The 24,469-nt window shown below is 33.6% G+C and overlaps 1 protein-coding gene across 3 annotated transcripts in view; it reads right to left on the bottom strand.

Moving 5' to 3' along the window:
* Nucleotides 1-24,469, bottom strand: part of ZNF280D (zinc finger protein 280D) — a 105,776-nt gene that overhangs the window by 5,702 nt on the left and 75,605 nt on the right. For 2 of the 3 annotated variants that reach the window (XM_003266965.2, XM_012507559.1), the window contains exons 17-20: nucleotides 22,315-22,377; nucleotides 18,276-18,394; nucleotides 18,089-18,125; nucleotides 7,048-7,093 (exon numbers count right to left, since the gene is read on the bottom strand). In XM_003266965.2, the coding sequence (XP_003267013.1) occupies nucleotides 7,048-7,093; nucleotides 18,089-18,125; nucleotides 18,276-18,394; nucleotides 22,315-22,377 (265 nt within the window). Of the gene's footprint in view, nucleotides 1-7,047; nucleotides 7,094-16,386; nucleotides 17,496-18,088; nucleotides 18,126-18,275; nucleotides 18,395-22,314; nucleotides 22,378-24,469 lie in introns of those variants that run through there. The other variant, XM_030814049.1, reaches the window with a different exon arrangement.

The following is a 24,469-nucleotide window of genomic DNA, read 5'->3' as shown; positions in this document are numbered from 1 at the left end:
ACTAAGAACTTTACGTTCACTATCTCATTTAATCTACATATTAGATTTTATTAACACTATTTTAATACATGAGAAATAAGACTGAGTGGGAACCCAAGGCAATACCACAATAACTGGTAAAGAACCAAGGCAACACCACAATAAGTAGTAAAGATTCAAATCTATATCTACCTCTTAACCACTATGGTAGATCGACTCAAGCCTGTAAAATTGATAATGGTGTATTAATCACACACACTTATCTACTCACCGTCTCAAAACCCTGCTAAAACAAGGGCAAAGAAATAAAATATTTTTACTTATAAAGATGAAGAAAACACCAAAGTATACTAATTGCTAAACAGATTTCACCAAATTTTTAGAAATAGGAAAGTCATTGGAAGAGTGGTTACTGATTTAGCAGTATGGAGGAAGTTACAATGAATGTCTGCAGTGGAGGAGTGCAAGGAGAAGAGATCAATTTGCCCAGAGAACCAAAAACACCTGGTATTTGCAGGTGGTCAGTCTACTATTTAGTACATAAAAAGTAAAAATAAAGCATTGCTGGGAAATCTAAATGCTCCTTCCTCGCAACTTACCCAACAGGCACCTATCCCTTCCCTTACCAAAGAGGCTAAAAACTTCCTTCCTTCCTTTTTTTTTTGACAGAGTCTTGTTCTGTCACCTAGGATGGAGTGCAGTGGTATGATCTCAGCTCACTACAACCTCCACCTCCCAGGTTCAAGCGATTCTCCTGTCTCAGCCCACCGAGTAGCTGGGATTACAGGTACCCACCACCATGCCCGACTAATTTTTGTATTTTTAGTAGAGACAGGGTTTCACCATGTTAGCCAGGCTGGTCTCAAACTACTGACCTCAGGTGATCCACCCACCTCGGCCTCCCAAAGTGCTGGGATTACAGGCATGTTCGACCATGCCCAGCTAATTTTTTTTTTATTTTTAGTAGAGACGGGGTTTCACCATGTTTGTCAGTCTGGTTGTGAATTCCTGACCTCAAATGATCTGCCCACCTCGGCCTCCCAAAGTGCTGGGATTACAGGAGTGAGCCACCATGCCCAGCCTAAAAGTTAACTTTCTGAAGTGGAGATAGTCTAGACTTACGAACACCAGGAAAAGCAAAAGGCAGGCATGAGATACTGAAAAAACAAAGTTTTAGTAAAAGTCCACGTACTTAACAATCCCTCTCCCTGCCTGGCTTCCAGAATGCTAACAGCCAGGGAACTCACTCCCCAACCTAGTACCCTCAGCTAGAAGCTAGATTTCTCTCTGGAGAAAATGATCAACCCCAAAGAAAAAATTTTCCAGAATGATTTTTCTTTTTTTTTAAGAGACAAGATCTCACTCTGTCACCAAGGCCGGAATGTAGTGGCACGATCATAGCTCAACTGCAACCTCGAACTCCTGAGCTCAAGCAATCCTCCCACTTCAGTCTCCTGAGTAGCTAAGACTACACAGTATGTGCGCACCATGACTGGCTAGTTAAAACATTTTTTTTTGTAGAGACGAAGTCTCCAGTGTTGCCCAGGCTGGTCTCAAACTCCTAGCCTCAAGGGATCCTCCTGCATTAGCTTGCCAAAGTGTTGGGATTACAGGCATGAGCCACCATACCTGGCCTCTCCATAATGATGTCGAGACCATCCTCCTCAACAAAGAATCAGTCAGTTCAGCACCTAATTTTCCCACACTGAAGTCTATGCAATTTTTATGCAGACTGTGCACACTGTACAGTGCACAAATCCAGAGGGCAACACATTCTAATTCATATCATCCGTTCCCAAAGTATGATATATGGACATCTGGGGAATCCAAGCCACTTTCAGGAGGCATCTGAAGTCACAACTCATGGCATAAAAACAGTAGTGTGTAAAAATGGTGGCAAATTAATATAAATCAAGGCAGTAGCACCAAACCCAACCTGTACTAGTAGTCATTGTATTATTCACCACCATACACATTGTATTCTTCACACCACACCAAGACAAATTCAAAAATATTTTTATTAAATCTCAATCTTTGAGCTCATATCTTTTTAATATTTTGTGTGACAAAATGCAAAGAAAGTATGCATAAGACACAACTATTGCCTAGTGAAAATATTTGGGTCTGTGATTGAGTTGTGAGTTGTACTTAACCACATTTTTTTCATAGAACATCATTTTTATTTTAAAGAATGACTGCCAAACTATGAATATTTAGACCTGAGTTTCAGTAGACTTTTTCTTTTTGAAAAATTAACAAATTGAGCCTGTCATATCAAGGAAAACAACTGACAGTATTCGTTTCCAGTAATAAAATCAAGCAAAAACTCCTACCCACCACTGATTAGATTAATGCTAATATTTACTGTGAGTGCTTGATATTATATAATGAAATATTTCAACATTTGGAAGATCCAGGGCACTTAGGGAGCCAATATGTTCCAAATGACCAATGCATGATATTACAAAATTATGCATGGATAAAAGATCCATTGAAAATATAAAACAGACAAACAGATTTTGATGTAACAAAGCAAAAAAAGTCAGTGATACAGAGTTAGATTCCACAGTGCAACAAGCAAGAAAACTTCCACTTTTGGTGTAGTATCAAAGGAGAATAATCTCAATTATTGGAAAAGATTATTAAAGTACTGGGTGAGGCTGGGTATTCTTCATACATTTCAACCAGAAGAATGTATCACAACAGATTGGATTCAGAAACACGAGAATCCAATTTTTTCTACTAAGCTTGACATTAAAGAAATATGCAAAAGTGTAAAATCAAGCCATTCTTTCTCAGTAAATTTCTGTTGTTTTGGAAGATAGTTATTTTTCAGAAAAAATGTTATTTATGTTAACATATATTTATTATTTTTATTTTTGACAATAGTTTTTAAATATCATTATTTCAATTTCTAATATGGTAAACATTAGTGATTTTTGAGACTACAAAGGATATATTTAAATAGTATCCGCAGGAGTTCTGCGGTGTTCAACCTGAATGGCTATGCAAGATAGCCCTGTCCCCATTCAAATACATACGGTTTTCAATGATTATTTTAGCCTCATTCTTTAATTATGTATGGGCGGGTAAGGATCACCACATAACAAAAGATATACCTTAACATGAAAAATACCAAAATAAACAAAAAGGAGTAAGAAAGGGGCTTGGAGACATCAGATACATTGCTGGGAACAAAAGAAAAAAGTATATATGAAATATTTAATATCTCCAAAGAGATATATGTTATTATATCCATTAAACAGTAACAAAAACTGTAAAAAAGAGAACTAAAGAACAAATAAAAAGTTACAGAGCTCTTCAAAATTACAAATATGGCAACTAAAATAAGTAATTAAGTTTAGAAAATTATTTAAAAAGACTGAAACAAAAAAACAAAAAGATGAAAGGCCAGCAAGAGAAAAACATACAATTAAATGAGCTAAAAAAAAAAAAAAAAAGGAGTTGATGCAGGAGGCTCAATGTCAGAACAACAGGAGTTTCTTAAAAAAAAGAGAACATAGAAAATAAAAGTGAGCATTTACCACAGAAATAAAACAAGAAAACTTCTCCCAAACAGAAATCTCCAAACTCCAAAGGTTTGTCAGATGCCTAACGTAATGAATGAAAAAAGGATGGGTGAACATATCATGCGATTTCAAAATACCAGTGACAGAGATAATCACCAAAGTTTCCAAAAAGAAAAAAAGTAACCTAAATACCAAGAAACTGGAGCAAGACATGCATTAGACTTAATACAAATACTGGATATAAGATGATAGTAAAAACAACATTTTAAAAACTGCATGGGAGTTGTTTTTATGTACTTCAGCCAAACTATCACTCGTATAAATATATTTTTAGATATGCAAGAACTGAAAAAAGATGCACACCTTCTGAGGAAGCTAGTAGAGGACACAATTCATCAAAATGATGAGTAAGCCAAGAAATGAGGAGTAATTCATGGTTCAGCAAACAGGACATCCAATACAAGAGAGTGGCAAAGGATAATCTTGACACAACAAAACTAAGCACAGGATTAGAGAGCAACTAGTTTAAGTTGAGGCAGGGAGTCTGGGAGGAGATCTTCAGACCCCTTCACTCCCCAACAATTTTTTTTTTTATGTGTGTGAACACTGGAAAAACTATTTCCAAATATTAGAGAGAGAAATTGCAACATTAGAAAAAAATACAGCATTAGGTGCACAGAAAACTAAACAAACGAGTAAAAAAGATACATATTTTTAACTCCAGAAAAATAACATAAGGTATAGAAGAGGAAAAGAAATCATGGGGTACTTTCTGGCTCAGCATAAGAGTCTCAAAAATTTTGATGTAACTATTCTGCAATCAGTGCTATACCAAGCCGTACTGCAGCCTGAGGCCCCTATAAGTTTTGCTTTGTGTGTGCTGTGTTTTTGTTTTGTTTTTTGTTTTTAGCAACAGGGTCTCACTTTGTTTCCCAGGCTGGTCTCTAACTCCTGGACTTAAGCAATCCTCCCACCTCTGTCTCCAAAGTGATGGGATTACAGGTGTGTGCCATTGTGCCCAGCATGTTTTTGTGTATTAAAAATTTTTTTTTCTAGAATGTTAGTCAGAAAAAATTGAAAAATTGAAAAGTAGGAGAATTAAACTCACATTAGCTTAAAGATTTTATTTATGCCAAAAACAGTATTATTTTATTCTCCTGGCTAATGGAAGCAAATGCATCAATAGTAAATTTTCAAATCTAATTCTTTTCTTATTTTGTTTTCAAATGAGCAAACTGTCATGTACAACAATTTCTCTTGAACAAGTGACAATCATAAAAAAATGTTATAACTTCAGTTTACAGTAAGCTTCATTTGCAGGATTCCACCGTGGCTGGAATTGTTTAAAATTTTTGAATACCATTTCCAAATCTGTTTAAGATTGCACTAAGCAAAATATGTTAAGAGGTTTAGAAGACCCAAACACAAACTTGATTGTATGTTACTGATATCAAATGCTGCTTTAAACTATTTCATATAGAATTTCTATAGAATTTAAATCGTCAGAATATTTAAGTGCAAACTTAGTGGCTCATCTTTGTAAATCAGATGTATTTATACAAAACAACTTTTCTCCAGTTTAGAAATTCAAAATCTGAAAACATTTCACTGAATTTTTTATATCTCTATATAAAATACGAAATTAGGGCATTTATAATCTTAATTTCTATTTAATAAGCACTGCCCTCATAATTATCAATACTCTTCATCCAGTGACTCATGCATTCCTCATTTGTTTACTTTTTTCATTTATTTTAAAATTTGAGAATATGCGTATCTCTTGCTCAAGTTTTATGTTCATCAAATACACTTTCAAAATTACCTTCAATTGTTGTAAGCAAAGGGATAGGCACTTTATTAAGTGTGTAGCTTTATATATAGTCGTGTTTACTGATTGTAAAGCTTTAGCTTCTTCCACTTGGCTCAAAATATCCATACAGATAATCTGCATAACACTTTGTAATCTATTTGTACCAATATGCTTTCAATTTCAGCATAATGTATTTGTCATTTGATATTATATCTTTTAATATTTGATAATCATCTTTAATTTGTGTGCAAAGTGTCTCAACTGCATTTATCTTGATGCCCATAAGGTAACTATATGTGATTATAATGTCATTTTTAGACCAGACAAGAATATCCCATTTGCTCACTGAATTCCCCTAACCCCTAAAATATATATCCTTTGTACAATACTAAAAAAGTTGATCATATTTAAATTCACAGAATGCGGCATTTTTTCCTGTTAAATTATGATGAGTTAAACAAGGAACAAATTTGGCATAATTATTTTGGGGGCAAACATTGGCTTGTATACCCCTGTATAAACCTGAAACATTTGCTCCATTATATCCCCGGCCAGAATTTTTAATGTAAATGTGATAAACAGAAATGAAGACTACATAAAGAAATGAAGAGCATAGGAAATCGTAAAAATAAAGATAAATATAAAGCTAATTTTAAAGTTTTTAATTGCCCTAAAAAAACTGTCTAAAGTAAAAACTGTAATACTGCATTCTGTGTATTTACAACATGTTTAAAATTAAAATATATAATAAGAATAGAAAAAACACACAAATTGTCAATATCATGAATGAGAGGGGATGTCACTGCAGATTCCAAAGATTATAAAGACAATAAGGGATACTATAAGCAACTTTCTCAATATACATAAGATTAGAGTTCAACATATTAGGTAAAACGAACCCATTCCTCAAAAAAACTACAAACTACCAAAATTCCCTCAAGAAGAAATAGATTAAAAAATTTAAAAACCTGCATCTGTTAAAGAAATTTGTAGTTAAAAATTTTTTAAACAAAAGAAAACTTTCTATGGTACAAAAGAAAGCTGCTTGGAAGAAGGCTGATACTTCTGCCTGGATTTCACTTATATTATGCACCATTCAAGACAAAGTATTCAAAAGATAAATGCCAAATCTACCTCACTTCATTACATTCAAAAAGAGGCAAACAATCATTAAGTAATATCAACATAAATTGACATCAAGAAAGCAAGTAGTTGAGCAAAACTGTTTCTACACTCATCTATTAGACTGTCCGGTAAATAACATTTATATGATAATTCTGAGTTTTGCATTCAGAGTACTTGTTTAAAACATATTTAAGATACATTCAAAATATTTCTATTTTAAAAATTAGTTTAACCTTTTAACAGTTAAAATATCCCAGAAAATTAAACCTGGAAAGATTAATTTTTCCAGTGTGCCAAACGATTGAGGTTTTACTGATTTGGGGATTTTTAATTCATAAATTTATCTCCATTACTCACTAGTTGAACTAAATAACAGGCAAGTGAAATATAAGATGTCTTTGCCAAAACAAGAATACCTTAAAATTTTACTTAGGGCTAGATATTTTTATATGTAATGAAAAATTTTAAATCTCAATTTTTTTCTTCCTCACATCCCAAATATTGTTGATATATGCATGCTGAAATTGAAAAAAATTTTTATATCATACCAATAATACTTTCAAATGTGTAAATCTTTAAGGTATAAAGTAAAACAAACTTTACCTTAGACACAGGTTCTTGTTCCTTTGTAGGAGCTTCTTTTTTCAATCTTGAAAACAAGATAAGTATTGAATATTTTATTTTATATGTACGATGGGAAAATATGAAACAGTTCTTTCTCTGCCAGCCTAAAATAATTAAAATGTAGATCGAAACTAATGTACATTTAATGCTTTAATAGTAAATTGACCTCTGTAAATGTTTTAAGGTAAAAATTAAATGTATGAGACTAAATAGTAGATTCGATAAATGTGCTAAATCAATAAAGACATTTATTTCCTTGTTCTCTAAAAATAAGGGCACTTAAATGTTCTCTTTGCTAAGTACAATTTAAAATAAAAGACATACACATTAGTGTAACAGTTTCAAAACAAGAATTACTCTTTAAAAATTAAAAAAGCAGGTTATATGCTTATATAAGCAATATGCATCAGTATTTACGATTACAGGACTTAAAAAGTGAAAAAAGATAAATATTTTATCTATTGTGAAATTCAACATGATAATGCCATTTAAATATATATTATAGTTAACTTACTCTGGAGACAGTAAAATCACAGAAGTAATTAGAATTTTGAGGAATATATTCTCTTTAAAACCTCCATAAGTACTGCTCAAATATTAAAACTTCTTGATTTCTAAAAATATTAATTATAACTTATTAAAACATTAACAAAGGTATATGCCATCCAGAAAATCTTGTAAAATAATCAATTTAATCTAAGAGCTAGCTTATCCAAAGGACCTTTGTTTTAGAACCTGCAGAAATGACTAAATATTATTTGTGATATTATACATTAAACTCAATTTTAATCTGTGTAAGTAGGGTACCTACCTGATCTGAAATGTCATTAATCAAGAGTTAAGTGATACATAATTTTATGAAGGCTTAATAGCTATACCTAAGGAATAACATATTTAACATAAGCAGCAACTATAGTATCTTAAATTTCATTGACAAAAAAAAAGGTATCTAATAGGAAACGTCAACCATCCTAAAAGTTACTCTCCTGGCTAATCAATGAAACAGAGTTGGCAAAACCCTCCTTCTTAATCCATCCTTTGAGGGAATATTTGAAAAATTAGGGCTACAAATGTTTATACTTTGTTAAATATTAATAATTAACTGTATGAAATTTCTTATCTGTATTTTAGCTATTAGGCAAAACTGCTACATAAAATAGATTATGTCCTTTGTAAAACCACTATATTGGCAGTGCAATACAATAATTTACAACCAACTTGTTAAGCCAATTGAAATGAATAAAACTTGCACAAAAAATTGACAAAAGACACAAATGTCAGTCATTTTGGGGGTTAAATATTTTGTAATTGTCTCAAGTATTTAATTGTGCAGAATACTTATAAAGATGAGAACACATCAAGTATACAGTATAACTTCACTGCTTTAATGCAGTATAAAGGAAAATAAGTTTTAAGAATAAAATTAGTTACGAAGTAGTAAGAAAACATGCAACATTAGTCTAAAAAAGCAAAAAGCATGAAAAAGCAAATGAATGAAGTTTTGAAATAACATTTATCATTGTAAATGTTATCTTTTATATTTTTTAAAAGAAATATTACCATGCTAATCATTTTAGCATATGCCTATTATAATAAATTAATTGTATGCAGCTATTAAAATGAGCCCCATTAAGTATGTTCATTATTGCTGGCATTTCAACAGAGGAAATACAGTCCTCTTGCTATCTCTGCAATGGAGGTTGGTGACAGAGGTTTTTATTACTCTTTATTGTGCTGGCAAGAAACTGGTAGGTGAGAAGAAAGTAAGTTATTGAAACAACTTGCATTAAGAGGCCTATGATTTCAATCTTGTTTTGTGCCTTTTACTATATTAGTACTCTCTTTAAGGAACAGAATCGTAATAACTAGTGAACACATTTAGAAAAATAAATCTTAAAAAGATTTAGAAAAGCACACAGTAAATTTTAAATTATAAAATGCATCACTAAAATGTACACTAAAATTTTGAACCACAAAAGTATACTTTAAGATTAATACTACTAACACATCATTAACACTTTTAGAAAAGAAAAATTTTCTTACCTATAATTCTTATTTACTAAAGGTACCTGCTGAAATAGTCATTATTTTAGGCATTCAATTACTTTGGTAGAAGACAGTGAAATCTGCTAAGCTCAAAGTTCTGAGCTAATGACCCATCATTGGGTAATTATACTTTTCACCTGTGAATGTTACAATAATTTTTAATAGAAAAACATAATGTACTACTTATAGTAAACACTATTTAAAATTTCAATGCAAAGAGAACAGAAGGACTGACTGGTGATCAATTTCAACCTCATTAGTGATCAAGATTGCAAGTAAATAATTTTTCCCCTCTATGAAAACCTGCTGAAACAGATCTTTCTGATGTATTTCTACAGGACGAGCTTTTCCCTCTGAAGACTAAAATGACCCTATTTGCATTTTTCTGCAGGTCTTAGGAGCAATCCATACAAAATTTTTGTTTTGTTTTGCAGAGTTTCGTTCCTGTTGCCTAGGCTGGAGTGCAATGGCATGATCTTGACTCACTGCAACCTCCACCTCCCAGGTTCAAGCAATTCTCCTGTCTCAGCCTTCCAAGTAGCTGGGATTACAGGCACATGCCACCATGCCTGGCTAATTTTTGTATTTTTCGTAGACATGGGGTTTCATCATATTGGTCAGGCTGGTCTCGAACTCCTGACCTCAGGTGATCCACCCACCTCGGCCTTCCAAAGTGCTGGGATTACAGGCATGAGCCACCGTGCCCAGCCAATCCATACAAATTTTAACATTCTGGCTCACTTATAGTAGTATGTTCCTTTGAGGTTTCATTCACACTATAAACATACCATGGGGTGAGGGGAAGAACTGTAAGGGGGAAAATACTCAGATTCATTTCAGCTAGGCCACATTCTTTCTTTCTGATGACATTTAAAAGCCAAAAATTTCAATGCTGATGTTAGAAATGTAATCTTTAAGAATATTTGTAAGCATACTAAAAAAGTTGAAAAGAGGCTGTAAAGCAACCAGTAGTAAAGTCAGCCAGTAATCATGACCTTCCACTTAGCCCAGGCATTGTGGCACATGCCTGTAATCCCAATGCTTTGGGAGGCCAAAATGGGAGGATCGCTTGAGACCAGGAGTTTGAGACCAGCCTGGGCAACATAGTGAGACCTCATCTCTACAAAAAAAATTTTAAAAAATTAGCCAGGTGTGGTTGTACATATCTGAGTCCCAGCTCAGTCTCAGGAGGCCGAGGCAGGAGAATTGCTTGAGCCCAGGACTTTGAGGCTGCAGTGAGCCATGACTGCACACTGCACTCCAGCCCTCTGGCTTGAGCAAAATAGCAAGACCCTGTCTCAAAAAAAACAAAAAACAAACAAACAAAAAACAGCAAAATAAAATAAAAAGACCATTCACTGAGACATTCAGGGACTAAATTTAATATAGTAATCATCAGACTAAGAAATAACAGTAAAACATCTACTCTACCATTTCTGATCATTTGTTCTGAGAATTATCAATATATTTATATGTGGAAAGGATGCCTGAGCAAAACATTTACCAGGTTGTACATATTTCAGGGATTGTACTAAGTGTTCCAGTCCAAAGTTAAAAAAGACTGTCTCTCAAGTTCACTGTGAAGGAAACACAATGAAGCAAATGTTTACATTATGAAAAGGTTTAGAAAAGACATCTTTGTTCAGAGAACTAAGCCACTATGAAAGGGAAAGAGGCAAGGAAGCAGTGAAGATACTACAGTGAACTTGGTTTTGCAAAAAGAGCAGGAATTACCAAAGCAGAGTAAGGAGATCCAAGGCAGAGAAAAAGCAAAGAAGTATGAAACAAGATGACAATATGAGAATTGGTGGTCTCATATCACTGAAATGTCAGGTACAAAGCAAAGTAGTCCAAGATGAAACTGAAAACACACAAGAGCCTCTTCCGGGAAGGTCTTGATTGCCATGCTAAAGTGTTCATGCTAAGAACTTTAATGCTAATAGGAAAGTATGACCAAATTTGTGCATCAGAAAGACAAAGGTCTGTATTGGTAGAAGACAAGCTGAGAGTCCAGTTAAGAGACAGTTAATGACTTTGTTAATTAAAACAGTAACAGTGTCAATGGAGAAAAGGTTGGTTTAGGGAGATGAGAACAAGTTAAAACCCAAAGAATGTAAGTATACACTAGATAAGGTAAATGTGGAGAACAAATATGACCCCCTCAAATGCCTGCCCTGGGTGGTAAGAGATTATTCATGATACGGAATTCGGAGGAGGGAGAAAGCATTCTTTGAGGGAAAAATAAATTCAGTTTTGGACATATTGGATTTGTGGTGCTTACAGAACATTCATATGGAAATATTTACCACTGAGACCTGCCTCTTGTGTATCTCATCCTTATATACAATTCCAACCACAACTTCTATTTATTTATTTATTTTTTAAACAAGGTCTCACTCTGTTGCCCAAGCTGGAGTGCAGTGGTACGATCACGGCTCACTGCAACCTTCACATCCCAGGCTCCAGTGATCCTCTCATCTCCATCTCCTGAGTAACTGGGATTACAGTCACACCAAAACACTTGGCTAATTTTTATACTTTTTTGTAGAGATGGGGTTTCACCATGTTGCACAGGCTGGTCTCGAACTCTTGAGCACAAGTGAGCCACCTGTCTTGGCCTCCCAAAGTGCTGGGATTACAGGTGTAAGCCACCACACCTGGCCACCAACCATCACTTCTCTTCATATAACTTCAAAATCAACATCCAGAGAATGACTCCTCCATTTTTAATACAATTTGTTATTTTTCAAACTGTTGACAATTCAGTTTCAGAAACATTACAGTGTATTAAACTTGGGTCCTAAGAGATTATACTATTCAACTACCCCCATCTTGCAGATAAGAAAATGTGAGGCCTAAAAATGCTAAAGTTATAAAGCCATTAAGCAATAGAATGAGGATTAAATGTGTGGGTTCTACTTCAAATTTCCACTGCACTACCTCAAGCCAATTCCTCTCCTGTGAACCAGGCTCCCTTAAGATCATGCCAGGAAAACTGAAAACCTTAACTGATCTCTCTGCCTCTATATGTTTTCCACTCTAAAACATGCTGAGTATCACTGCTAAATCAATCCTACTAAAAGACCAATTTATACCATTCTTTGCTCAAATGGTATATTGCCCAAACATCATTAGGGCACTATTTCTATGAAGTTTGAGCAATAGAACATAGGATTGGGACAGTAAACTGGTATGCTAGATTACTGTCCGAATCCTATGATTGTGTCAGTTGCTGCCTACCCTTCTGCAGAAAGAGGGCCTTAACACTGAAGCTTAGTCCTATCCAGTTTCTTGGCCAATCACAAACAAGGCAGGATGTACACCTGGAACTACAAGCAGAAGCAGAGAAGCAATAGAGGATACTACTGAGTAGTTTAGCCTCTGAAGACAGACTGACAGAATTTAAATTGAGGCTCTCCACTTAACAGGTATGTGCGACCTTGGGCAAATTATTTAACATATCTGTATCTCAGTTGTATCATCCATAAAATCAGACAGTAACAGCTCATATCTCACAAATATGTGAGAATTAAATGAGTAAATAAATGCAAAACACTTAGAAGAGTGTCTGCCACACGGTATGGGCTCAGTAAATGTTAGCTATTATTGTCATGGGTATGGGTAGAGTATAGAATCAATTTTCTTCCTCAGAATCTGCTTGAGAGTATACAACAAATTTAGTATACCATCTAAATATCTCTACTCCCATGTTTCCACCTCACCCTCAACCCAACAGACATTAATTTTGATTGCTGGTCTATTCCCCTTAGGACCAGTTCTATTTTTTCTAGTATGAAACGATCTGCTAATCTTAGAACACCAGGGTATGATTTGGCCATCTAAAGCTATTATAACAAAGAGGAGAAAAATCATTTTAGATAGACAGAAGAAAGAACTAGGTAAAGACAGAGAGACAAGAAATAAAAAAGACCAAAATATTCAAGTGTAAAAATGTGAAGAAAAAAATAAGACCATCAATGTAGGCAGAAGATTTTAATGACAGTCTAGGACTCTATTTTATTATTTTGGTTTGTTGGTAATATTGAATTATACCCTGGATATTTAATTTATAATCTATAAGCAACAACCCTCAGGAACCAGAGACTGAAAAAAATGGTCGTAACCTCAAAATCACTGGTAGAGATTGGTACAGTTTGTCCTAAATGAAAGACTACACTGAAGTTTCATTTATTTTTCCATCTCACTGGGTCTCTCAAATTCTCCCTGCTTACCAGATATCAAAGGCAGAAGTCCAAATTGCCAGAAACCACCACATCTTGATGCACAGGTCCTACCTATTGATTTGCAATTACATACCAGGAGCAAATATATTAAGTCTATTTTGAAAAGGAAGAACTATTTTACAGTTCCTAAAGATTGGTTTGAGATATGAATGTCTATGGTAGGATGAGAGAATCTAGGGTCTACAATCCCGGTCACATTTCAAAAGTTTAAAGAAGGAAACAAGCCCAAAATGAACTCAATAGATCAGTTTGTTTGTTTGTTTGTTTTAATCTTGCTAAATAAATGAAATGAAGACTCCCGACAATTTTGAACACATAAGAGCTACAGAGTTATAATTTAGGATTATGACCAGAGCCAATAATTCCTCCAAGTAAGTTCAAAATTTCACAGGAAAATAATGGAATGAACCCTCATATATCTTCAATGGTCACAGATTCAATGACAGTAAGTATCTCTTAACAGAAATAATATTTTAAAATATAAGATTTATAGAAAAAGGCTGCCATTCTGTTCCTAAGAGTTTACTTACTGCTTACATTTATGAAAGATAATTAATGACTTATTGGTTTGAGAATGGCAGAATAAAGTGATATTTCACCTTGAGAATAGGTCCAGATTCACTTCTGATACAGCATTTCACAAAAAAATCCCATAATGCAATATATACATGATATTAGTGGTTTAATTGATTATGAAATCAGCTGACTATAGGCCTTATAAAAAATGTGGATTCAGTGTCTACATTTCTAATTCCTTTATTCTGTAATTGCTTTGGTGCTATAAACCATGTTTTATTCATGTTTCCGACACCTGACACAGAATCTTGCACACATAAAAAGTAGGGTATCAATGTTCAGTGACAAAGAATATATGGGAGGGTTATCTATATCATACTGTGAATGAGCCATGTAGTTACTACTGGTGCTAAGTATAAAGCTCATTAAATTAGGGGGATTTAATAAAGCATAATACACACATTAACATCTGTAAAACACATTTTACATATTTCTAACATCTTCAAACGAAAGATATTTTCAACTCGATTTCACAGAAAAAGAAACTGAAGTAACTTTACCTTAAATAAAGTTAGTGAGGCAGCTGGGTCCTTTAACTCTAATATTTTGACTGTCAATGTCTTTCCCATTGTACTTTGCTTAGAAAAACATGGATGTCACTCAGATAACTAAATCAACTTTTAAAATCTCTTCAAATTGTGGCTTTTAGGATATTTGATTCAACAATCAAATAGGCAACCAGTTAAGTAGCCTAGTTTAGCAAGCTTGAGTGATTATGTATTTACCACAGATTCTTACACTCTCAAGATCTGTTAGAGGAAATTATCATTCTATTCTCAACTTTTTGTCAAGAAAAAGAAACTTACAAAACTCAAACCTTTACTTCTACTTTGTTATAATTCATCCATCCAGGTAGATATACAAGAAAACAGAGGACAGGAGAAATGGAGGTAAGGGAGAAACAGAAAAGAACAATTTCTTGACTGAGTTTGACTTTGCCTGTTTCATGTCTTCACTCAAATGTCATCTCTCAGTGAGGCCTCACTAAATTAAAAATGGCAGCCTTCCGTCTCCTACCCCATACTCCTTTATCACCCTTCTCTGATTCAGATTTCTCCATAGTATTGATCATCATCTAACAGATTATATGTTTTATTTACTTTTTATTGTCTTTCACAAATATAATGTAAGTTCCATAAGAGCAGAGATTACAGTCTATATTTCTAGCAACTAGGACAATGCCAGGCACAAAGTAGATGCTCAATAAATATTTGCTGAATAAATATATGATGCCCAAAGAGGCGAAGTGTTTTGCCAAAATGTGACAAAAATAGGGCAAGAATCTGAGCCTCTGTAGTTTAATTACTAGAATAAAATGATGGTAAGGAGGGGTTAGACTCAAGCTATAACTCATTAGCACCAAACTGAAAATTCAACTAATTGCTTACAATAAGCAAACTTTGTACTGACTGCCAGGTGTTTTATTTGAACCTTTTTTTTTTTAAATGAATTTACTGGTGAAAGAACTTTAAGAGTTCATACTTTAAGAAAATGAATTTGATACATACTATAAAAAATAAAAGTCTATGTTAAGACCACAAAGCAGTACCGTCGTTCCCTGGTATTGGTAGGGGATTGGTTACAGAACCTGCCCCCACCCCACAGGTCGCCCCTACCTCCCCAAACCTCCACCAGGAATAACAAAATCCTCAGATGCTCAGATCACTTATACAATGTAAATGCTATGTAAATAGTTGTTATATTGTATTGTTTTTTATTTGTATTTTTTATTGTTGTATTGTTATTTGTTATTGTTTTTTCCCCCCAAATATTTTCAACCCATGGTTGGCTGAATCTGCAGACATAAAACCCAAGGATATGAAGGATTGACTGTACTCCTACATTACTATATTAACAATGGCGTTTATCCTATTTTTGACCTATGACCAAGGTAAGGTGAATATCTGTAAATGAACTAATGTTAAAAATGGAAAAAGTTATTGTTTCTGAATAAACCTTTAAAAACTGGGTAGAGAGAGTAGATAACAAAAATTCCTAGAGACAAAAAGGGAAAAAAAAAAACTAGTATATCACTAAGTCCACTACTAAGAAACAAACCACTTGTGGAGATTTTGGAAAACCTTTCACTTAAAATATAAATTAGTTTGGAAATTCAGAACTATTAGATTCAACTCTTTTGATAATTAATTGCAAGAAACACATCATATAATATGTGGTCATCTAAACTGGCTTTAACTGGTCATCTAAACTGGCCTGCCTATCCTTATGGCTATTAAGATCACAAAAGGCATTTTGCTAGTCTTCAAAATTTAAGAAACTAGTATAGTAACCTTTTCACTGTGCTGCAAGAAAAAAATGCAAGGTATACTAAGTAGATATAGCACTGTCTGCAGCCAAGTAACAAGGCTTCCATATAACAATGAGAGCAATGTTCCTATTTATAAGATAAAATCTACACTCCTTATTCATTATAAAATAATTCCTGAGGCACTTAAACAATATAATTTTTATTAAAAGGATAATAGTATAAAAAGTGTTTAGATCTATATTCAATGTAACTAAAATAAACACATGACAAATTTAAAATATATAAAGGAAAGAAATACATGCATTACTGGTTACCATATGTATGTTTTTTAACATGTTACCTTTACCCAAAGGAGCTACATTAATGGCTAAGTAGACATTACATCTTAGACGCACAAATACGTAACTTTAAAACTGGCTCTTAAGGTCTGCAAGTAGTATTGCCAATTCTTTACACCTAAGAACTCACAATTAAAGTAATATTAATAATAATCCCAATAGGACAGAGTATCTAATAATGTTTAATGGGCTTAGTAACAGCCAAATTTAAAATCTACAAATAGGCAGCTATACAAAATCTGTAGAGAATTCTAAGAAATCTCTTGGAGTTCTTAAAACAAACAATAAACAAATTTTAAATAATATAATATAAAAATAGACATCATAAAATAGACATTAATAAATTTTGAGAACATAAAACCAAGCTATTAATTTTTAAAAAATCAAAATGCAAGAATTGGTATTGTTGAAAAATTACAGAATTAATACTGGTTAATAGATTTTATATGTCAGTAAAAATAACTGCAATTTTAGAACATAATTGTGGAGACCTGTTGTTCCAAGGATATGAAAGTAGCCATGGTTTCCTAACAACTAGAGTTTTTATATTCCTTGGACTGCATTCATGCTAGAGAAAGATTTAAAGGCAGCAGCCAAAATGACTAAACTTCAACTTGGATGCTGAAGCAGTGGTTTGATGGGCTTTTCTTGGTCATAATTGACTCATAAGCTTAAGATCATAAGCCAAAGCCCCCAGTGGGAAGTATGCTCAATTTGGTGGGCCTTAAAGCCATCTCTGGCCAAACAACATCAGCCTTATGGGAGGCCAGCCATGTAGAAAGGGAGTCTCCCCAAGATCTGATTTCTTGAGGCCACAACCTAAGAGCAGGTCCCACAGTCAAATTATTCACATTCCTTGGAAAGAGAGAACAGGCATCAGTTGTGTCCATCGAAGGGGGACACTGTCCAGGTATACCCTGGACATTTTTTGAAATCTCTGGGCTGCTTCTGCATCTGAAAAATAAGAAAAATAGCACAATGACAGACAACGAATGAGGAAAAAGACAATTATCTGGCCTAAAACTTAAGATGTATAAGAAATTAAGAAAGCAGACAAATAGACAAAAGACAAACAGCCATATAATTTGGAATCTATTATTCTGAAGGCAAGTACAGCAGAGAAAAACAAAAATTATTGTAAGCAAAGAAAAGACCATAGCAACAAACGTTATTTTTAGACAGCGCAAACTGGAGAAAAAAAATATGTTAAGATATGTCAACCTGACACAAAGATAAGGTGGAATAAGAATCTAGTCCCATTTGAAAGCTGAAAAGAGCTGAATAATGAGAGCTAGTGTCATGAACTTGGCTGCTCAACTGCCTTTGTGTAAGAAAACATCTCAGAACTTTGAACTTAGGAAATTCCAACTTGTCTTGCACCAGGTCACGAGCTCCATAGAGCAGGAACCTATTTCAACAAGCAGCTTTAAAAAAAAAACAACAACAAAATACTTTAATACTTTTCATTTGTATTAATGATACATTTAAAAATGCAATAGTGCTAAAATCCATCCAAGTAAAATGCACTGAATAAAAATTAAACTTACTCAGAAAGGTGCTCAGAAGTTGGGATACAAACAGAAACTGAAATTAGAAGAAAAGTTTTACATTTACAACAGCATATGAAATATGATGAGTGAGAATACCGATTTAGTAAAGAGACCATATTGTGGATGACCAAAAATACCGGAACAAAAGTCAAAAATCTAAAGTAGCACAGTTACATATACGTACCTTTCTGCATCACAACTTGGCAAGTATGAGTTTTATGTTGACTTAAGTGTGTAGCCATATTATCTAAGCCAGAAACATCACTTAGGAAATCACAATTAAGGCACACTAGAGTAATGCCCCTAAAAAAGAAAAAGCATTAAAAAAAAGATTTTTATCTTTTATGAAAATCCATTTACAAGTTTGATGATTATTTTTCCACAATTTGCTTTTTGTGCCATACATAACTATAACTTCCCATTTTTTGTTATATAAATTTGATATAAACTGAAATTATTCTCTGGAAAATGACATGGCCATGTCCAAATTATGCTACCATTTATTTACAGAAAGTATTTATTTTATACTTTTACCTGTCATACCAATTGTTAAAAGTTAGGAGTCAGAAGACCTAGAGTCAGTCTTGGCTCCACAACCAACTTGTGTAACTTAGGCAAGTCACATTCTATTTGTCCTCCCACACATCTGCAAAGTGAAGATAGCGTATTCATTCACTTGATATTTACTGGAGCTATTTTTATATATACTGTACTACTAGGTATTGTGAATATAATGGTGAACAAAAAATAGCACTGTCTATGCTCGAATGGAGCTTACTTAGAATCTGGTGTTTTATTCAGTTGGTGATAAAATCTGAAGAAAAATGGGAAGCCTTTAAAAACAGATCATGTTACAGCCACCATCGATCGTACATTATGTGTCAAGAGTTTTCCCATTTATTATTTCATCTGATTGTCACTACAACCATCAAGGTTGGTATTATTCTTACTTAACACTGAACTAGCTAAAGTAGTTAATAAAATACTAAAGTCCGCAAATTTGAGTTCCTCATCATCTCAGCACTGTGAACTAGGGAGTCTCACTCTGTCACCCAGGCTAGAGTGCAGTGGCGTGATCTCAGCTCACTGCAACCTCCACCTCCTGGGTTCAAGCGATTCTCCTGCCTCAAGCCCCTGAGTAGCTTGGACTGCAGGCTCATGCTACCACACCTGGCTAATTTTTGTATTTTTAGTAGAGACGGGGTTTCACCATGTTGGTCAGGCTGGTCTCAAACTCCTGACCTTGTGATCAGCCCGCCTCAGCCTCCCAGTGCTGGGATTACAGGTGTAATGAGCCACCGCGCCCGGCCTGAGTGCTGTAGTTCTTAAATGAAATGTGTAATTATTATAAATTTTTAAAGAGGTTAGGAAACAATTCCCTAGTTACCAATACTTTATTTTTGAGTACAGGAAGAGTTTTTGTCCTCACTGGATCTAACTGTTTAGCATTTGCTATTTGAAGTATGTGAATATACTTGACATAAAGTACATTAAGATTCTAATTTAAAATGCATTTAGACTTGTGTCATTTTTAGCTGAAAGGTGTTTTAAAATATTAAGCCTGTAAAAATAATAAAATGCTTCAGATAACTTAGCCACTATATGTTTAATTTCTTATAAGAGTTAAGCACTTGGGAGTTTGTTACACCAAGCATTTGAAGTGCTATTTAAAAGAAAATCAATTATGTTAAATGTACAAATGATGTTAAGTTGCCTAAAGTAATTTGAATTGTAAACAGAACTCTTGAAAAAAATTTAGTCTATTGAACTAGAATGCCCCATGCCTGTTCTACCAGTAGAAACAATACCCATCCTTTAAAGCCAAGTAGGCCTAATACCTATCCAGATCACTATAAGAACTGTAATATTTTTCCTCTCTGAAATAACTCTCATTGCACTTATTAAAATTCATAGTTATTTATGTTCACACCTTAACTCCCACCCAATAAACTGTACTGTACATTCCCTGAAGGCTGGTTCCAACACTGCTTCATCACTGTCATCTTTACAGGACCTGCTACTTTATGTGCAAGACAGATACATAATAAATAGTTATGGAATGAATAGTCTATTTCAATAAGAGTAATTACATTAATCATTGTCATATAGAATTATAAATATGCTAAGCTCCATTCACAGAAATTGAACAATTTTCAATTTGAGACTACCCAAGTTTAGTGAAAAAACATCCCAGATCTTTAAAATCACATAGTTCATTGAGAAACTAAACACACAACTGAGCTTGACAACAATGAGGTAAAAATTGAATTAAACTCTCATTCTTAGAATGCAATAAAATCATATTCACTCTTGTAACTGTTTTTAGTAAAGGTAACGTCTAATGTAGCTTAATTATTTCCCTAGATTCAGTAAATATTTTAAAAGTAGTACTAACATTTTAAAAATTGAATGAAATTTTCTCTCCCTGTGAGCTACTAGTCTAACATCACAGATGGGACCTATTTTCCATGTACATCATTTTCAATATATACATTAATTTATTCAACAAATAGCCTACTGTGTGCCAGGCATACACAAAAAAACCAAACCACACACAATGTAGTGAGAGAACACAGGCAATAAGCAAGCAAAATAAAAGTATGTTAGATGATCTAGAGAAAAGTAAAACATAAAAAGGAGATAAGGAATGCTGGGATAAAGCAAAGGGAAGAGGATACAGTTTTAAATTTCGTAGTCAAGGAAAGACTCACTCAATCAAAGTAGAGGCCTAAAAGGGACAAAAGAGCTAACCATACAATATCTGGGGGAAAGCAAACTAGGCATAGGAAATAATAAATGCAAAGGTCCTGAGACATACCATCCCCTCATCTACATTTTCCACTAATCCAAAGCATCAAAATAAGTATTGGCTAAACTTATCTCTACAGATCAGCTTCGTGGAACAAAGACATTGACATTTCAAGGAGCAATGGCAACATAAAATAAACAAAGGAAGTTCAAGAAATCAGAAGAATATGAAACAATAGTGCTCAGTGGATTCTAAGTGTGTCGTATAACCAAAGATAACTAACTATCAATGCCTTTAGAAAGTTTTATCAACAGTTCTTTCTGTATAGTAAAATTGTATAATTCTCTTTATTTTCAAAAGAAAATATAAGAATTATAAAAATCATATACTGATTTCAAGAATTCCGGTGGTTAAAGGAAATTTACTTCAAAACTAAAAAAGTGTTCATTCCTTTATGAGATAGCTTAGCTATCTTTTTAATATTCAAATATTGTTGGAGAGCCTTATTTTTGTTCTCATTTTACAATGCAAATGCATCAAGGTTTCCTCTGGACACCACCTTTCCACTGAAATAAATTGAGCAAGAGAACAATGAGTAATCATACTTCTGGTCTAGGAATACAATGAACACAACTCTCTAATGTCCAGTAGCAATCATTTATATTTTCAAATTAGGTACCCTAACATCAGGTTTAAAAAAAGTTATAGCAAACCACAATGAGATACCACTTTATACCCATTAGGGTGACTATAATCAAAAAGAGATAATAAAAAGTGTTGGCAAAGATGTGGAGAAACTGGAACCCTCAAACACTGCTGGTGGGAATGTAAAATAGTGGAGTTACTTTGGAAAACAGTCTGGTGGTTCCTCAAAGGCTCAGCATGGAGTTATCAAACAAACCAGCAATTCCAATCATAAGTATATACTAAAGAGAAATAAAAATACATGTCCATACAAAAACATGCACACACATGTTCACAGTAGTATTATTCATAAGGGCCTCAAAATGAACATAATCTAAATGAACTATGATATATCTTTATAATGGAATATTATGCAGCAATTTTTAACAATGAAATATTGATACATGCTACAACATTGATGAATCTTGAAAATATGCTAAATGAAAGAAGCCAGTCACAGAGGACCACATCATGTATCATTTTTTATATGAAATGTCCAGAATGGGCAAATATTACACAGACAGAAAGTACACTAGTTGTTGTTTAGGGATGGGGAGAGCTGGAGAGAAATGGGAATAACCACTAACAGGTACAGGGTTTCTTTCTGGAGTGATAAAAATGTACCAAAACTAACTGGTGATTGCTGCAGAACTCTGTGAACATACTAAAACCTATAAACACATAAATTGTATGGTATGCTAATTCTACCTCAACAAAGCTGTTGTGTTAAAAAAAATTTAAGTCATTACAATTTTTCAGTAGAAAGAGTAAAAAAAGATCAACTAGTTACCTGAGATTTTCTGAATGCTTCTTAAAAATACAAAACCTTTTGCTTGGACGGTTACTATGAAAGCTGGAGAAACAAAAGAGATTGTAAAAATTTTATTATACAATAAGTCACATTAATTTATAACTATATTTCAAGTCCATACTTAAATTTCTAGTTTTTAATAAAAGATTATAAATAATAAAATGCCTGTCACTTCCATTTAATTCAATATTTTATCTAATATTCCATTTTACCTATTATATTCTAATGACACTATTTTCCTAGGCATATTCGTAGATGGTTAGCACTGTACCTTACCATTATATTAAAAAAGGAAATACTGAGAATTAAGAAAATGTAAAGAGCATCAAATTAAATATTTTCATTTACTAAGAGTTGAAAACAATTCTAAATATTTGTTAATAACATGTATGCTATCATATGAATAGTTGTTAATAGTAATTCTTTTTTATTACTCTCCAATTTTAACATGTTTGTGTAGGGGGAGTGGGGTAGGATCCAAATGATCTGGGAAGTAAACAGAAGTTGAGCTAAATGCCACTGTTTACCATTTGTAAACTCAAACATTTACAGTGTTCCTTGTAATTACTAGTAGACTTTTTTTTCTTCTTAAGAGATGGATCTCACTATGTTGCCCAGCTGGAATCAAACTCCTGGGCTCAAGTGATCCTTCTGCCTCAGTCTCCTGGGTAGCTGAAACTACAGAGGGAGGCCACCGAGCCTGGCTTTCTAGTAGAGGTTTCTAATTAAAAAAAAAAAAAAAAAAGGAACTCATGAGTTAAAACAATGTTTCCTCTAAGCACAGAAAAGAAAACTAACCAAATTTTGTAGCCCATGATAATAGCTTCTATATACCCTTTTAATTCCAGTAAGGAAAGTTTCCTGTACTAGAAAGCCAGTATTAGACCAAGAGGGTAAATATCACCTAACAGCTTACAGTTGTCCCTCCTCACTGCCGTTATCCACGTTTCACTTTCTGTGGCTTCTGTTACCCACATACAGCACAATCAGATATTTTAAGAGAGACAGACTACATTCATATAATTTTTATTACAGTATATTGTTATTATAATTGTTCTATTGTTGTTAATTATCTTACTGTGTGTAATTTATAAATAAACCTTTATTATACATATGTATGCACAGGAAAAAACAAGTATAGTACACATAGAGCTTAATACTATCCACAGTTTCAGGCATTCACTGGGGGGTCTTGGAATATATACCCCAGCGGATAAGGGGGACTACTGTATTTCAAAATGTAGTCTTCCCCCACCAACAACCCCCTCCCTCGTGACAACCCCTCAAACCTACAAAGGGCAGAGGAGCTCAGGAATTTGCTTTAAGAAGCATTTTCAGTGATTCACACACATGCTAAAGTTTAAGAAACAGCAGCCAACACACCTGGGTCAATGCTTACTCTCAGATACAAGGTAATTGTCCCCAGCACTGCATGTATGTATAGCAAAAAAAAGGAAAAAATATATATATACACATATTTCTACCTATCTATCTGCAGCTTTCCTTCATGCAATCGCAGACTCTGCATGTGTCACTAGCTATAATCCCCAGAAAATATCCTCAGATTTCTAATAGTCATTTCTTCAACCTAGGAGTAATTACCATTAGAGTTTACAAATTTAAGATGGTATCACAAAAACACAGTTTTGTTAGAAGAGTACATTGGGAAGTTGGGAAGCCCTGAAATTATATGCAAAAACTTGTATACACAACTATATTTCCTCAGAGAAATAAGTCCAAGATTTTGTTTGATTACTAAAACATGTGAACCAAAATAAGTTATTTTTAAATGAGATTTAAAAGCTCTTTATTCTTTCTCTTCAAACAAGCAGACTATTTTTGGTTTATTTATCTATTAAATATAAGAGGAGAGAAAATATTACAGTATAGGGTCTTTTGATAGCCTGTACATCTGTCTACAACTTATACCATATCATAATGTTGATAATTTTAAACTTTTAGTTACCTGAATTCTGTTTTAGAGTTTCTCATCTATAAAAAGGGATTTCTACCACCTGTTTGATTTCTCTGTATTTAATTCCATACTTACAGTTTTGTGTATCACAGGAAGGGAAAAGTGAATTCACAGCTCACATATAAAAAGGAAAAAAAATACTACCCTTCTTCCTATTAG

This window comes from Nomascus leucogenys, chromosome 6 (assembly GCF_006542625.1).
Source record: "Nomascus leucogenys isolate Asia chromosome 6, Asia_NLE_v1, whole genome shotgun sequence".
NCBI classification, from domain to species: Eukaryota; Metazoa; Chordata; class Mammalia; order Primates; family Hylobatidae; genus Nomascus; species Nomascus leucogenys.
Note: the sequence above shows the minus strand (reverse complement) of the source record. Positions and strands in the feature narration are given on the sequence as shown.